Genomic DNA, 15876 nt, shown 5'->3' with positions numbered 1-15876 from the left:
CCGGTGGCAAGGATGATATGCGACAAGGACCTGCCATGACGTCACAGTCATGTGACCGTGACGTCATCACAGTTCCTGCACCCATACCAACCCTGGGACCGGAAGCCGCCACGTGCACCGCACACAGGGCCAGGACTTCAACGAAGGGTGAGTATATGTTTAGTTTTTGCAGATCACAGAACAAATGTGTTTACTTTTTATTTTAAGGCAATATACTACGCGGCTGGGCAATATACCACGCGGCCATGCATATTCTAGAATACCCGATGCGTTAGAATCGGGCCACCATCTGGTGAGGGAATAAGAACCCTTAGGCCGGGATCACACATGCAAGAAATACAGCAGAGTCTCGCAAATTAATACCCGGCATTGCCGCCGTCACTCAGGAGCAGAGCATGCGGCCACATAGCAAAATATGGTGATGGAATTATCACCTGTGCAATACTAAGGAAATACTGAAAACATGACCTGTTGGTGGCTCTTGAGGACCGGACTTTGGGAACACTGCTGTAGGGGCTCATTAAATATATATTTTTGAGGATACTGTTTTCAGTGTGGGAGGAGGGGTCCTGTTACTGTGCATGGCGGCACGGTCGCTTTTTTCTTCATCTGGCATAGTACAGAGGTTGGGGTAAAATTGGGGAATGTGCTCTAGATAACTTATTTTCTGCAGAGTCAAGTACTGGCTGGAAGATGTGATGGCTGTGTGCGCTGGATGAAGATGAAAAGCAAAGACTAAGGACTTCAACTAGAGACGTCACCGGTGAGTCATTGTGTTACCTCTACACTTACACTATTATACACTGTATACTATATACAGAGCTCCTGTGTATAAATGTCACTGGTGATCACTGTATACTACCTGTACACAGACACTATACGAAATACAGATCTCCTGTGTATAATGGCACTTATGGTGACATTAGTATTGTGTTTTTTTTATTAATGATCAGTATTGTAGTATTTGGTCACTGTGGTGGTAATATGTGGTCCAGCCGTGGTGTGGTGGTTTTTGTTTCTTGTATGTGCTATTTGATCACTATATGGTGGTAATATGCAGTCTGGTCATGATTTGGCGGTATTTGTTCCTGGTTTGTGATATTGCTAGTCATTTTAAAAACTGAAAAAAAAATTAAAATACACCGAAATTGTATTGGATATTTTAACAAATGTTTAACAAAACAAGCTGCTGGCTATGTATGTGGTGATGGGAACTGTAAATGTGTGATTGTTGAGGATGTGGAGCAGAAGAGGAGTTTTTCCAAGAGAGGGCTTTGGGACTGTGGACGGTTTGAGGGGTGGACTTTCAAGGGGGCCCCGAAAATGTTGCCAGTATGGGGGCCCCCCAAAATTCCAAGTGGCAGCCCTGGGCCACTGTAGATGGCAGACCTGGAGGTTGTTATTTGACCTCTAGCTGCCTGGACTACCATCGGCAGCAAGTGAACACATTGTGGGGGTGTCAATGGCGTGGGAGGCCCAGCCTTCACTTGGCATTTACAGGGTTAAAACAGCCAGGTGCGAACATGGGTCATGAACTCCGCTACAACTTAAAAACCAACCAGAAAAACACAAATTCAAAAGTCAACATATAGAGAACAGTCTATTCTTCCTGGCTTGCTGAAAATGGACATCTGCTTAATTAACCCCTTCAAGTCACGGCCCTTTTTCATTTTTGCGTGTTCGTTTTTCGTTTCCCTCCTTCCCAGAGCCATAACTTTTTTATTTTTCCGTCAATATGGTCATGTGAGGGCTTATTTTTTTGCGGGACAAGTTGTACTTTTGAACGACACCATTGGTTTTACCATGTCTTTTACTAGAAAACGGGAAAAAAATTCCAAGTGCGGTGAAATTGCAAAAAAAGTGCAATCCCACACTTGTTTTTTGTTTGGCTTTTTTGCTAGGTTCACTAAATGCTAAAACTAACCTGCCATTATGATTCTCTAGGTCATTACGAGTTCATAGACACCTAACATGACTAGGTTATTTTTTATCTAAGTGGTGAAAAAAAATTCCAAACTTTGCTAAAAAAAAAAAAAAAAAAAAAAAATGTGCCATTTTCCGATACCCGTAGCGTCTCCATTTTTCGTGATCTGGGGTCGGGTGAGGGCTTATTTTTTGCGTGCCTAGCTGATGTTTTTAATGATACCATTTTTGCGCAGATACGTTCTTTTGATCGCCCGTTATTGCATTTTAATGCAATGTCGCGGAGACCAAAAAAACGTAATTCTGGCGTTTCGGATTTTTTTCTCGCTACGCCATTTAGCGATCAGGTTAATGCTTTTTTTTAATTGATAGATCGGGCGATTCTGAACACGGCGATACCAAATACGTGTAGGTTTGGGTTTTTTTTTATTGTTTTATTTAGGATGGGGCGAAAGGGGGGGTGATTTAAACTTTTATATTTTTTTCATATTTTTAAAAACATTTTTTTTTTACTTGTGCCATGCTTCAATAGCCTCCATGGGAGGCTAGAAGCTGGCATAGCCTGATCGGCTCTGCTACATAGCAGCGATCATCAGATCGCTGCTATGTAGCAGAAATGCAGGTGTGCTGTGAGCGCCGACCACAGGGGGCGCTCACAGCAGACCTGCATCAGTAACCATAGAGGTCTCAAGGACCTCTATGTTACCTTCCTGATGCATCGCCGACCCCCGATCATGTGACGGGAATCTGTCACCTCATTTTTCACATATAAGCTGTGGCCACCGCCATTAGGGGCTTATCTACAGCATTCTGTAATGCTGTAGATAAGCCCCGATGTAACCTGAAAGATAAGAAAAACAAGTTAGATTATACTCACCCAGGGGCGGTCCGGTGCAGTTCTGTTCCGATGGGAGTCGCGGGTCCGGCGCCTCCCATCTACAGGTCCTTCTCAAAAAATTAGCATATAGTGTTAAATTTCATTATTTACCATAATGTAATGATTACAATTAAACTTTCATATATTATAGATTCATTATCCACCAACTGAAATTTGTCAGGTCTTTTATTGTTTTAATACTGATGATTTTGGCATACAACTCCTGATAACCCAAAAAACCTGTCTCAATAAATTAGCATATCAAGAAAAGGTTCTCTAAACGACCTATTACCCTAATCTTCTGAATCAACTAATTAACTCTAAACACATGCAAAAGATACCTGAGGCTTTTATAAACTCCCTGCCTGGTTCATTACTCAAAACCCCCATCATGGGTAAGACTAGCGACCTGACAGATGTCAAGAAGGCCATCATTGACACCCTCAAGCAAGAGGGTAAGACCCAGAAAGAAATTTCTCAACAAATAGGCTGTTCCCAGAGTGCTGTATCAAGGCACCTCAATGGTAAGTCTGTTGGAAGGAAACAATGTGGCAGAAAACGCTGTACAACGAGAAGAGGAGACCGGACCCTGAGGAAGATTGTGGAGAAGGACCGATTCCAGACCTTGGGGAACCTGAGGAAGCAGTGGACTGAGTCTGGTGTGGAAACATCCAGAGCCACCGTGCACAGGCGTGTGCAGGAAATGGGCTACAGGTGCCGCATTCCCCAGGTAAAGCCACTTTTGAACCATAAACAGCTGCAGAGGCGCCTGACCTGGGCTACAGAGAAGCAGCACTGGACTGTTGCTAAGTGGTCCCAAGTACTTTTTTCTGATGAAAGCAAATTTTGCATGTCATTCGGAAATCAAGGTGCCAGAGTCTGGAGGAAGACTGGGGAGAAGGAAATGCCAAAATGCCTGAAGTCCAGTGTCAAGTACCCACAGTCAGTGATGGTGTGGGGTGCCATGTCAGCTGCTGGTGTTGGTCCACTGTGTTTCATCAAGGGCAGGGTCAATGCAGCTAGCTATCAGGAGATTTTGGAGCACTTCATGCTTCCATCGGCTGAAATGCTTTATGGAGATTAAGATTTCATTTTTCAGCACGACCTGGCACCTGCTCACAGTGCCAAAACCACTGGTAAATGGTTTACTGACCATGGTATTACTGTGCTCAATTGGCCTGCCAACTCTCCTGACCTGAACCCCATAGAGAATCTGTGGGATATTGTGAAGAGAAAGTTGAGAGACGCAAGACCCAACACTCTGGATGAGCTTAAGGCCGCTATTGAAGCATCCTGGGCCTCCATAACATCTCAGCAGTGTCACAGGCTCATTGCCTCCATGCCACGCCGCATTGAAGCAGTCATTTCTGCCAAAGGATTCCCCACCAAGTATTGAGTGCATAACTGAACATTATTATTTGATGGTTTTTTTGTTTGTTATTAAAAAACACTTATTTGATTGGATGGGTGAAATATGCTAATTTATTGAGACAGGTTTTTTGGGTTATCAGGAGTTGTATGCCAAAATCATCAGTATTAAAACAATAAAAGACCTGACAAATTTCAGTTGGTGGATAATGAATCTATAATATATGAAAGTTTAATTGTAATCATTACATTATGGTAAATAATGAAATTTAACACTATATGCTAATTTTTTGAGAAGGACCTGTATATGCGATGACATCCTCTTCTTTTCCTTGCTTCTGTCGCAGCTACTGCACAGGCATAGTTCTCTGCCCTGTTGAGGGCAGCTTTAAGTACTGCAGTGCGTAGGCGCTGGACCTCTCTGACCTTTCCTGGAGCCTGTACACTACAGTACTTCGATCTGCCCTCAACATGGCAGAGAATTACACCTGCGCAGGAGCCAGGAAGATGACAATATCGTATGAAGATGGGAGGCGCCGGACCCAGACCCGCGACACCCATCGAACCCGGACCGCCCCTGGGTGAGTATAATCCAATTTGTTTTTCTTATCTTTAAGGTTACATCAGGGGGCTTATCTACAGAATGCTTGTCAGAATGCATGTCATATGGACTGAATAAAGGGTGCTATTATTTCTGTCCTAGCATGGTCTGCCAAGTTTTATTTTTGTGCTTTTCTGTATAAAATATGATTTTATATATCCAAGAAGTTTCACTAAATACTTTAGTTCAGGAGAGATTACAAAATGTACTTAATATTCAGAGGTGCCAATAATGTTGAGACTTCTGCTCATTCCGTACTTAGGACACCAGTGTCACGGGGCTACCGTGACAGAGGTTCCAGAGAACCGCAGCGCTCTGGGCCTTGTTCACACACAGTGAACAGAAGCTCTTCACTGGTTTTCTGACCTAGTTTTGTGCCAGCAGTGTAGGAGTGAACCCTTATTTCTGAGTTGCTGAGAGCTGGGTCTCTCAGCTGAAATGGATCTTGTAATCTGATCCCCTATATAGACCCAGTCCTGACTTCAGCTAGTGTCAGGCTGGCGTCACACTCTGCGTATAAAAATACGGTCCGTAATTTATGGCCGTAATACGCAGAAAAGTCCCCAAAATAGTGGTCCGTATCTCCTCCGTAGGCAGGATGTGTCAGCGTATTTTGCGCACAGTAAACTTCGTATGGAATCCGTACCGCGGGATATTCTCGCAGGCTTGCAAAACAGACATACGGACATACAATGGATCCATGTGCTCCCAAAAACATAAAAACATATGTACTGATAGATTATATAGATATATCAGTGAGACACACACTATATACAGTACAGACCAAAAGTTTGGACACAAAAAAGTGTGAAACTACTGAAAATATGTCTTATATTCTAGGTTCTTCAAAGTAGCCATCTTTTGCTTTGATGACTGCCTTGCACACTCTTGGCATTCTCTTGATGAGCTTCAAGAGGTAGTCACCAAAAATGGCTTTCACTTCACAGGTGTGCCCTGTCAGATTTAAGAAGTCCGATTTCTTGCCTTATAAATGGGGTTGGGACCATCAGTTGTGTTGTGCAGAAGTCTGGTGGATACACAGCTGATAGTCCTACTGAATAGACTGTTAGAATTTGTATTATGGCAAGAAAAAAGCAGCCAAGTAAAGAAAAACAAGTGGCCATCGTTACTTTAAGAAATGAAGGTCAGTCTGAAAAATTGGGAAAACTTTGAAAGTGTCCCCAAGTGCAATTGCAAAAACCATCAAGCACTACAAAGAAACTGGCTCACATGAGGACCACCCCAGGAAAGGAAGACCAAGAGTCACCTCTGCTTCTGAGAATAAGTTTATCCGAGTCACCAGCCTCAGAAATCACAGGTTAACAGCAGTTCAGATTAGAGACCAGGTCAATGCCATACAGAGTTCTAGAAGCAGACACGTCTCTACAACAACTGTTAAGAGGAGACTTTGTGCAGCAGGCCTTCATGGTAAAATAGCTGCTAGGAAACCACTGCTAAGGACAGGCAACAAGCAGAAGAGACTTGTTTTGGTTAAGAACACAAGGAACGGATGTTAGACCAGTGAAAATCTGTGCTTTGGTCTGATGAGTCCAAATTTGAGATTTTTGGTTCCAACCGTGTCTTTGTGCGACGCAGAAAAGGTAAACGGATGGACTCTACATGCCTGGTTCCCACCGTGAAGCATGGAGCAGGAGGTGTGATGGTGTGGAGGTGCTTTGATGATGACACTGTTGGGGATTTATTCAAAATTGAAGGCATAATGAACCAGCATAGATACCACAGCACCTTGCAGCGGCATGCTATTCCATCTGGTTTGCGTTTATTTGGAGCATCATTTATTTTTCAACAGGACAATGACCACAAACACACCTCGAGGCTGTGTAAGGGCTATTTGACCACGAAGGAGAGTGGGAACTCCTTCAAGATTGTTGGAAGATCATTTCCGATGTCTACCTCTTGAAGCTCATCAAGAGAATGCCAAGAGTGTGTAAAGCAGTCAAAGCAAAAGGTGACTACTTTGAAGAACCTAGAATATAAGACATATTTTCAGTTGTTTCAAACTTTTTTGTTAAGTATATAATTCCACATGTGTTAATTCATAGTTTTGATGCCTTCAGTGTGAATGTACAATTTTCATAGTTATGAAAATACAGAAAAATCTTTAAATGAGAAGGTGTCCAAACTTTTGGTCTGTACTGTAAAAAAATTAATATATATATATATATATATATATATATTTTTTTTTTTTTTTTTTCATTCTATGTGTACACATTTATTCTACCTATTCTATTGTAAGCAGTTAGTGTGATTTTACTGTAAACCGTGCTGAATTGCAGGCTTTTCTCTCTAACACCGAGGCGTATTTCTTGCAAGTCACACTGCTGGTCCGTGTGTAATCCGTATTTTTCTGGCCTCCATAGACTTTCATTGGCGTATTTTTTGCGCAATACGGTGACAAACGCAGCATGCTGCGATTTTCTACGGTCGGCTCATAGGAGCTGGTGCATAGAGAAGCATTGTACTGTATGCAATCCATATTTTCAGCACCTCTCATACGTCCGTAAAACACGGTAGTGTGACGACGGCCTCGGTGATCAGTTCTACTGCCTGGCTTGGAGGTTGATGGAGAGAGGTGTTGGTGTTGGAGGTTTATTTATTTATGTCTGCAGTTTTGGTTGCATGTTAAACCTGTTTTCCTTCCGAAGATTATTCCTTCTCTTCCTTTCTCGGTGTTTCCTCTGTGGTTGTGTGGGCATTTGGTGAGTTTGAATCTTTTAGTTACCTTGTCTGTTTACCCTGTTATTTGTTGTATAATTACACTGGTGCGGTCCACCTCCTTTGGGGGGGGGGGAGGGGTGGAGAGAGGGCCACTGTTAGGGTCTGCACAGGAGACAGGGATACGCTGGCAGCTCGGGCCTCCTAATTTTCATAGGTACCCCCGAGATAAGGGAAAGCCGGGGCCCCATTAAAGTGGTAGGGACAGGTGCGGGTCCCAGTACGCCGTCCTGCCCCTTTAACGCCGCTTACGGCGTGACAACCAGTCAGTGATCTTAATTGGTGTATGAAATCTATCTCCATGTGCACACTTTACAGGCAAGACCGTGAATTACTGCTTAGTACCACCCCTTTGTCTTATAAGCACAGAAAGAGCAGCGCTTTCAATAAATAGATTGCAAGGAAAATTAAATCTTTCTATAAGCCTCCATAATCTGTTCAGTTCTTCCTACATGACGTCCATAGTTAACAACATTTCCAGGCTGACAGATTCCCTTTGATATAGCAAAATAAAATTCCCATTATCCTCCTCAGACTTGCCTTGTAGTTGTTAGATAGCTTATGAGCTTCCACCTCATTCTCTGCAGTTATGGTGGTCTTAATAAGACAGATGTTACAAGGCTGGACCTCTTCCGAGTGATGGGGACAACAGGCTGGAGTTGAAGCTGCTCCTACAAATTATCAATGTGAGAATGAGGATTATGCGACAATTTTCCAATAATAGATGTAGATACAGTGGCACACCTGATAAACATTCTTGCTATTGTGAACAGATAAGCAAGGTGAAGATGAAATTAATCTCTAAAGAGTAAAGTAAAAAGGTTAAGCCTAAAATTAAAGAGGAAACAGTTCCTTTGTATTTTAGCCACAGAAAAATACAAAAATATATACATTACATTTTTTTTTCCACATCTTTTACATTTAAAAAAAAATTACAAAAAGGAAAATGGGCTGATGCCATGGGTTCTTCTAAGTAGCTGTCTAACACTGAAAATGGTGGAGGTCCACAAAGCAGAAGATGGCTATAAGAATATACCAAAGCGGTTTCAATTTGCCCTTTCTTCAGTTCGAATAGTAATTAGGATATGGCAGTAAAGGTACCGTTACACTCAGCGACGCTGCAGCGATATAGACAACGATCCGACCTAAACTAGATCGCTGGAGCGTCGCTGTTTAGGTCGCTGTAGAGACGTCAAACACAGCAACTCCAGAACGATGCAGGAGCGATCCAGTGACGTAACGGCATCTCACTTATCGTTCTCGCTCCATGTAAAAACGTTGCTGGCGTCATTGCTTTTGATGTCAAACATGACGATACACACCGATCTAGCGACTAAATAAAGTTCTGGACTTCTAGCTCCGACCAGCAATATAACAGTGGGATCCAGATCGCTGCTGCGTGTCAAACACAACGAGATCGCTATCCAGGACGCTGCAACGTCACAGATTGTTGTCGTTCTCGTTGCAAAGTTGCTGAGTGTGACGGTACCTTAACAGGAACAGTGGAGGTCAAGATGAGGTCTGGAAGGCCAAGCATATTTTCAGTGAGCGCTGCTTGTAGGAATGCTAAGGAGGCAAATCAGAACCACCACTTGACCACAAGAGACCTTCGGTAAGATTTACCAGACTCCAGAGTTGTGCTACATTGTTCTACTGTTCAAAGACACCTGCACAAATATGGCCTTCATTGAAAAGCCATTAGATGAAAACCTTTCTTGCATCCTCACCATAAGATTCAGAGTCAGAAATATGCAAAACAACATCTAAACAAGCCTGATTCATGTTGGAAACAAGTCCTGTGGATTCATGAGGTTTAAAAAAAAAAAAAAAAGCACTGAATTTCAGTAACAGAACATCTCGCCAACCATTAAGTATGGGGGTGGCTAAATCATCCTTTGGGGTTGTGTTGCAGCCAATGGCACAGGGAACATTTCATGGATAGAGGGAAGAATGTATTCAATGAAATTTCAACAAATTCTTGATGCAGACCGCACCATCGGTGTAAAAAAAAAAAAAAAAAAGCTGAAGTTGAAAAGAGGACAACTTTTACAAATGGATAATGATCCTAAACACATGTCAAAATCCACAATAGGCTACCTCAAAAGGTGCAAGCTGAAGGTTTTACAATGTCCCTCACATTCCCCTGATCTTATCATTGAATATCTGTGGCTAGACCTCAAAATAGCAGTGCATGGAAGATGACCTAGGAATCGCAAAGAACTGGAAGAATTTTCCAAGGAAGAATTGAAGAAAATCCCTCAAACAAGAATTGAAAGACTCTTGGCTGGATACAAAAAGTGTTTACAAGCGGTTATACTCCCAAAAGGGGGTGCTACTAGGTATAAAGCATTGCAGACCATTTCCTTTGTATAGTTTTTTACATTTAAAAATTACCCAAACTTGTGTCATCTTTAACTTTTCACCTTTTAGAGATCATTTCATCATCTGCAACTTGATTAACTGTTCACAATAACAGTAATTTTGACCAGGGATGCTTTAATTTTTACATGCTATTGTATATGGTGTTTGGTCTTGGTCCCTTCACCCCCAGAGCTTTTTTTGTTTTTTTTCGCTCCCCTTATTTCCAGAGCCATAACTTTTTTTTATTTTTCTGTCAATATGGCCATGTGAGGGCTTATTTTTTGCGGGACGAGTTGTACTTTTGAACGACATCATTGGTTTTACCATGTCGTGTAACAGAAAACGGGAACAAAAATTGAAAGTGCGATGAAATTGCAAAAAAAGTGCAATCCCACACTTGTTTTTTGTTTGGCTTTTTTGCTAGGTTCACTAAATGCTAAAACTGACCTGCCATTATGATTCTCCAGGTCATTACGAGTTCATAGACACCAAACATGTCTAGGTTCTTTTTTATCTAAGTGGTAAAAAAAATCCAAAATATGATTTAAAAAAAAATTGGCCCAATTTTCCAATAACTGTAGCGTCTCCAATTGCACAACTCGATCGCCTCTGCTACAAAGAGGTGAAGCACAGATCACCTCTATGTAGCAGAAATGCAAGGTTGCTTTTAACGCCGACCACAGGGTAGCGCTCAAAGCAATCGGCCATCAACAACCATAGAGGTCTCAAGGATACCTCTGGTTGTTATGGCAATGCAGCGATGACCCTTGATCATGTGACGGGGGTCAGCGGTGCGATAATCTCCGGCCGCGCGGCCTGAGCGCTAGTTAAATGCCGGTGTCAGCGTTTGACAAAGGCATTTAACTAGTTAATGGGCGCAGGCGGATCGCGATTCATTGCGCGCACATGTCAGCTGTACAAAACAGCTGACATGTCGTGGCTTTGAGGTGGGCTCACCGCCAGAGCCCACCTCAAAGCGGGGGTTCTGCCAGTTGACGTACTATTCCGTCAGCTGGCAGAAAGGGGCTAATCTGAGCAATGCAATTTCTCTGCAATTTTTAATGTACATTACATAAGGTTTTTAATCTATTAGAGTTAGGCTACGTTCACATTTGCGTTGGGCGCAGGTTCGGCGACGCATGCGTCACGCGCCCCTATATTTAACATGGGGGCGCATGGACATGCATTGTCTTGCGTTTTGTGACGCATGCGTCTTTTTTGGCGCAAGCGTAAGGGCGCAGAGGACGCAGCATGTTGCATTTTTTTACAACAAAAAAAAGGACGCATGCGTCACAAAACAATGCGTTTTGCATGCGTTGTGTCGCCGACGCAATGCCCAACAACGCATATGTGAACGTAGCCTTAGTGAGCCTGTCATCAGGTTTTTGGTCAGTAACCTACAGGCAGTGTCAGGTTGGTACTCTTACACCGATTAAAGTTACCGTCACACTGGACGATATCGCTAGCGATCCGTGACGTTGCAGCGTCCTGGCTAGCGATATCGTCCAGTGTGACAGGCAGCAGCGATCAGGCCCCTGCTGTGATATCGCTGGTCGGGGCAGAAAGGCCAGAACTTTGTTTCGTCGCTGGCTCTCCCGCTGACATCGCTGAATCGGCGTGTGACGCCGATTCAGCGATGTCTTCGCTGGTAACCAGGGTAAACATCGGGTTACTAAGCGCAGGGCCGCGCTTAGTAACCCGATGTTTACCCTGGTTACCATCGTTAAAGTAAAAAAAACAACCACTACATACTTACCTACCGCTGTGTCCTCGGCGCTCTGCTTCTCTGCTCTGGCTGTGAGCGCCGGGCAGCCGGAAAGCAGAGCGGTGACGTCACCGCTGTGCTTTCCGGCCGCTGTGCTCACAGCCAGAGCAGAGAAGCAGAGCGCCGAGGACAGACAGCGGTAGGTAAGTATGTAGTGGTTGTTTTTTTAACTTTAACGATGGTAACCAGGTTAAACATCGGGTTACTAAGCGCAGCCCTGCGCTTAGTAACCCGATGTTTACCCTGGTTACCGGCATCGTTGGTCGCTGGAGAGCTGTCTGTGTGACAGCTCTCCAGCGACCAAACAGCGACGCTGCAGCGATCCGGATCGTTGTCGGTATCGCTGCAGCGTCGCTTAGTGTGACGGTACCTTAAAAGGATACCTTCGTTGAGGAATTCAGCCTTGTGATTGTTTAATCTGTATTTGGAGTTTTCAGTTAATGAGATGCTTGGGGCGACCTGTGGGGGCAGGGCTTTATGTGATGCTCTGGCTTCTTCATCATTGTGGCTTAAATGACAGGTCACTTAACCTTCAGTGATCCACCATTATTTAAATTTTGCAGTTAATATTGTGGTCTTCGAGAAAAAAAAAAAAAATTTACCCTCCAGCAAAATGGCACCGCTGCCGGTACCTGTGTAGTAGCATCTATTGCTCACCAATAGAGGCTACTGAGCATGCGCCGCTATTTTGCTGGAGCCAAGTTTTTTTTGCTACAACTAAAATGGCAGCCAGCATGTGCAGTAGTATTTGTCTGTGGGTGGGTCTTGAACAGATTAAGAGCATCACTTGCCGATAGATGCTACTGTGCATGCGCCACCGCCCTTTTTCTCAACAGTAAAAACTATGGGAAGTGCTGCCAGCATCACCCCACTCTTGCCACCACCAGCTTCTTGCAACAGCGAACCTGCCTCCTGGGACCCTGATCCACCACAGCCACCATAAAAGCGAACTGTAAGACGCACCACCACTATTTAAAGAGAAAAAAAAAAATCCTATTTTCCTTCCCAAAATTTGGGGTCCGTCTTACAATTTGCAAAATAAGGTAAGAAAAAAAAAACCCACAGCTTTATATTCTTTTTGGAATCACTTTCTGTAGTAAAACAGAAAGAAACCTTTGTTACAGCTCCTGTGAAGACACAGCATTGTATCTTAATGGGAATCGGTCACCTCATTTTTCACATATAAGCTGCGGCCACCGCCATTAGGGGCTTATCTACAGCATTCTGTAAAGCTTTAGATAAGCCCCCGATGTATCCTGAAAGATAAGAAAACCAAGTTAGATTATACTCACCCAGGGGCGGTCCGGGTCCAATGGGCGTCGCAGGTCCGGGGCCTCCCATCTTTATGCGATGACGTCCTCTTCCTTGCTTCTGTCACTGGCTCCTGTGCAGGCATATTTCTCTGCCCTGTTTGAGGGCAGAGCAAAGTAATGCAGTGCGCAGGGGCCGGGAAAGGTCAGAGTCCCATCGCCTGCGCACTTCAGTACTTTACACTGCCCTCAACAGGGTAAGTCAGTACACCTGCGCAGGAGCCGCGACACGAAGCAAGGAGGATGACTACATCGTATGAAGATGGGAGGCGCTGGACCTGAACCCGTGACGCCCATCGGACCTGGTCCGCCCTTGGGTGAGTATAATCTAACTTGTTTTTCTATTCTTTCAGGTTACATCTGCCCCATTGACCACTGCGACTCCATGGATACGTTTGGGGTAGTCAGGATTTGGACCCACCAATCACCTGAGCCCAATGGATATGTTTGTGGGGGCCCTTTAAACCACTATACTAAAAGTCATTTTCACTCACCTGGCAGTAGTCTTGGAGTCAGCAGACTATGCTGATGAGATCCAGAGTGAGTATCTACCAAATCACCCTGCATATTTAAAACACAATATCTGTCACAAAGGGATCCTCTGCGATGGTGTGGGTCGACACGATGTTCAAAATCCCTTGGGAAGTCTAACAAGGAAAAAAAAAATAGTTATTCCTTAGCTGCTTTATTCCCCCCCCCCCCCAAGCCTGTTTGCGCCTTCATGACCAGGCCAAATCTTACAATTCTAACCAGTGTCATTTTATGCAGTAACTCTGCAATGCTTCAATAGATCCCACCAATTCCGAGACATGACAAGGGAGTTAAGGGTTAAAAGTCGGCCAGTCATTTCTCATTTTTCCAACAAAATTTACAAAACTATTCTTTTTAGGGACCACATTACATTTGAAGTGACTGAGGGGTTTATATGACAGAAAATACCCAAAAGTGACGCCATTCTTAAACTGCACCCTTCAAAACCATATTCAAGAAGTTTATTAACCCTTCAGGTTAATAATGTTAGGAAGCGGGAAAAAAAACAAAAAACATTTGTTTGTTTTTTGGGGGGAAAACACTTTAGACCCAATTTTTTTTTCTTTATCTTCACCAGGGTAACAGGACAAAATGGACCTCAAAAATTGTTGCGCAATTTCTCCATATGTGGTCGAGAACTACTTTTGAGGCACAGCGCAAAGGTCAGAATGGAAGAAGCGCCATATTGTAGTTCAGATTTTTTTGGGACTGGTTTGAGCCATGTCTCATTGGCAGAGCCCTTGAGGTATCAGAACAGCAACCCCCCCCCCCCATAAGTTACCTCATTTAACAAACTACACTTAATTGATCTATGGGTGCAGTGATCATCAGAATTTTAGGCCATTGGACAGTGAGAAAAACAAAAATGATTACATTTTTAAAGAGGAAATTGCAAAAATGGCACCAAAATGTGTCCCACAATTCTTCCTGACGAATGGAGACTATGTAAGGAGGAAGACTGGGCTGCGGGTTCCTGTGCTGCACTGGGTCCAGAACTGTAGAGTCTGCGTCCCTTGTTTCCTGGGGGAAGGCAAAAAGGACCGGGGCTCTGACCCGGAAGCTGGGGGGCACAGTTAAAGGGAAAGCACGTGCAGCGTCGGGGAGTTCCCCGCCAGCCGTGAGAGGGGCAAGATGCGTCCGCAGTAATAAGGAAAGAGCCAAGAGCCATGTTTAGCTAAGCGCCGCATGCCAGCATAGAGCCAGGGCAGAATTCAGGACTGTTTGCTGATGCCCTCGTTGACGGACCGTGGTCTACAGGACTTGGCTGGAGAAGCATCGTGCCAGCGGTTCAGTCTTGGCAGGAACAGGCAGCGCGCAGCATAGAGAGAAGTGCAGCGCACCCTGTAGCTGACAGAGTTCAATGTGCCATGTGCTTCGTGACGAGGGGAGATATACTGAACAGATATTTTCAGCCCACCTTACCAGCATATACCTCCCCGCCCACGGGAGATCCCAACTGTGCTGCGGCCACATATGTTCATGGACTAGGGGCACAGCGGAAGGTACCAGACACCGACCACTGCCACCAGACGACGGACCACCGTTACCAGCTGAACCATCTTGTACCAGCCGTTGTTGGCACCATTGACTCCCCTGCAGCATTTACTCTGCATAACCTTGCAATTGGACTGTTAAACTCCCCATTTAACCTTGCACCTCCCTGCAGGGGTTAACCCCCTGTTAAAATTAAAACTGTTCTATTTGTTAACCCTTGCTCTGTCTTCTGTCACTGCATCCCGCAACCTGCTCACAACTACCCCATATGTGGTTGTACAATGCAGCTTAGCCATATGGCGAGACTTGGGAAGCATGGAGTGCCATTTTCCTTCTGGATCCCAGGTATTCCTAAAATAGTTTGCAGACCCCATACAGAGTCCTTAAGTGCAAGAAGAGCAGAAAGCCCCTTCAAGTGACTCAATGTTAGAAACTCTACCCCCTTAGGGAATACATCTACAGGTGTAGTGACGATTTTGACTCTATTGGTGTTTTCCAGAAACAAGCAGCAGTGGATGTTGCAGAGTAAAATTTTCAAACTGCAGTTGTAGTGACCAGTACATTGTGCCCAGCTCTTGCTTCTGAAGACATGCACTGATTTTGCTTTTGCAGAGCCTTTGTACTACCAGTAACGTGGAATCCCGCTCCGGGACTCCCTATATAATGCTCCAGCATATATTGCCCCCCCCCCCCCCTATATAATGCACCAGTATATAATGGACCCCCATACATAATGCACCAGTATAGTATAGAGTTTCGCTTTTTGGATTTAAGAACTGAAATAAATTAACTTTTTGATGATATTCTAATTTAGTGAGAATCACTTGTATAAATGTGAGATTAAGGGACTTATTCTTTTTTAGCAATTCACCTGTTACGACTTTTATTGATTAACAAAATAAAGAAGTGT

At 44.1% G+C, this 15876-nt stretch overlaps 1 protein-coding gene across 3 annotated transcripts in view; it reads right to left on the bottom strand.

The window, feature by feature from the left end:
* The window catches only part of LOC138676261 (uncharacterized), a 211740-nt gene that overhangs the window by 133735 nt on the left and 62129 nt on the right, over window positions 1–15876 (bottom strand). For all 3 annotated transcript variants that reach the window (XM_069765375.1, XM_069765374.1, XM_069765376.1), the window contains exons 2-3: window positions 13436–13588; window positions 8046–8176 (exon numbers count right to left, since the gene is read on the bottom strand). In XM_069765375.1, coding sequence (XP_069621476.1) covers window positions 8046–8176; window positions 13436–13588 — 284 coding nt within the window. The remainder of the gene's footprint in view (window positions 1–8045; window positions 8177–13435; window positions 13589–15876) is intronic.

Source organism: Ranitomeya imitator, chromosome 4, assembly GCF_032444005.1.
Source record: "Ranitomeya imitator isolate aRanImi1 chromosome 4, aRanImi1.pri, whole genome shotgun sequence".
Lineage (NCBI taxonomy): Eukaryota > Metazoa > Chordata > Amphibia > Anura > Dendrobatidae > Ranitomeya > Ranitomeya imitator.
This window is presented reverse-complemented; position numbering and strand designations above follow the sequence as displayed.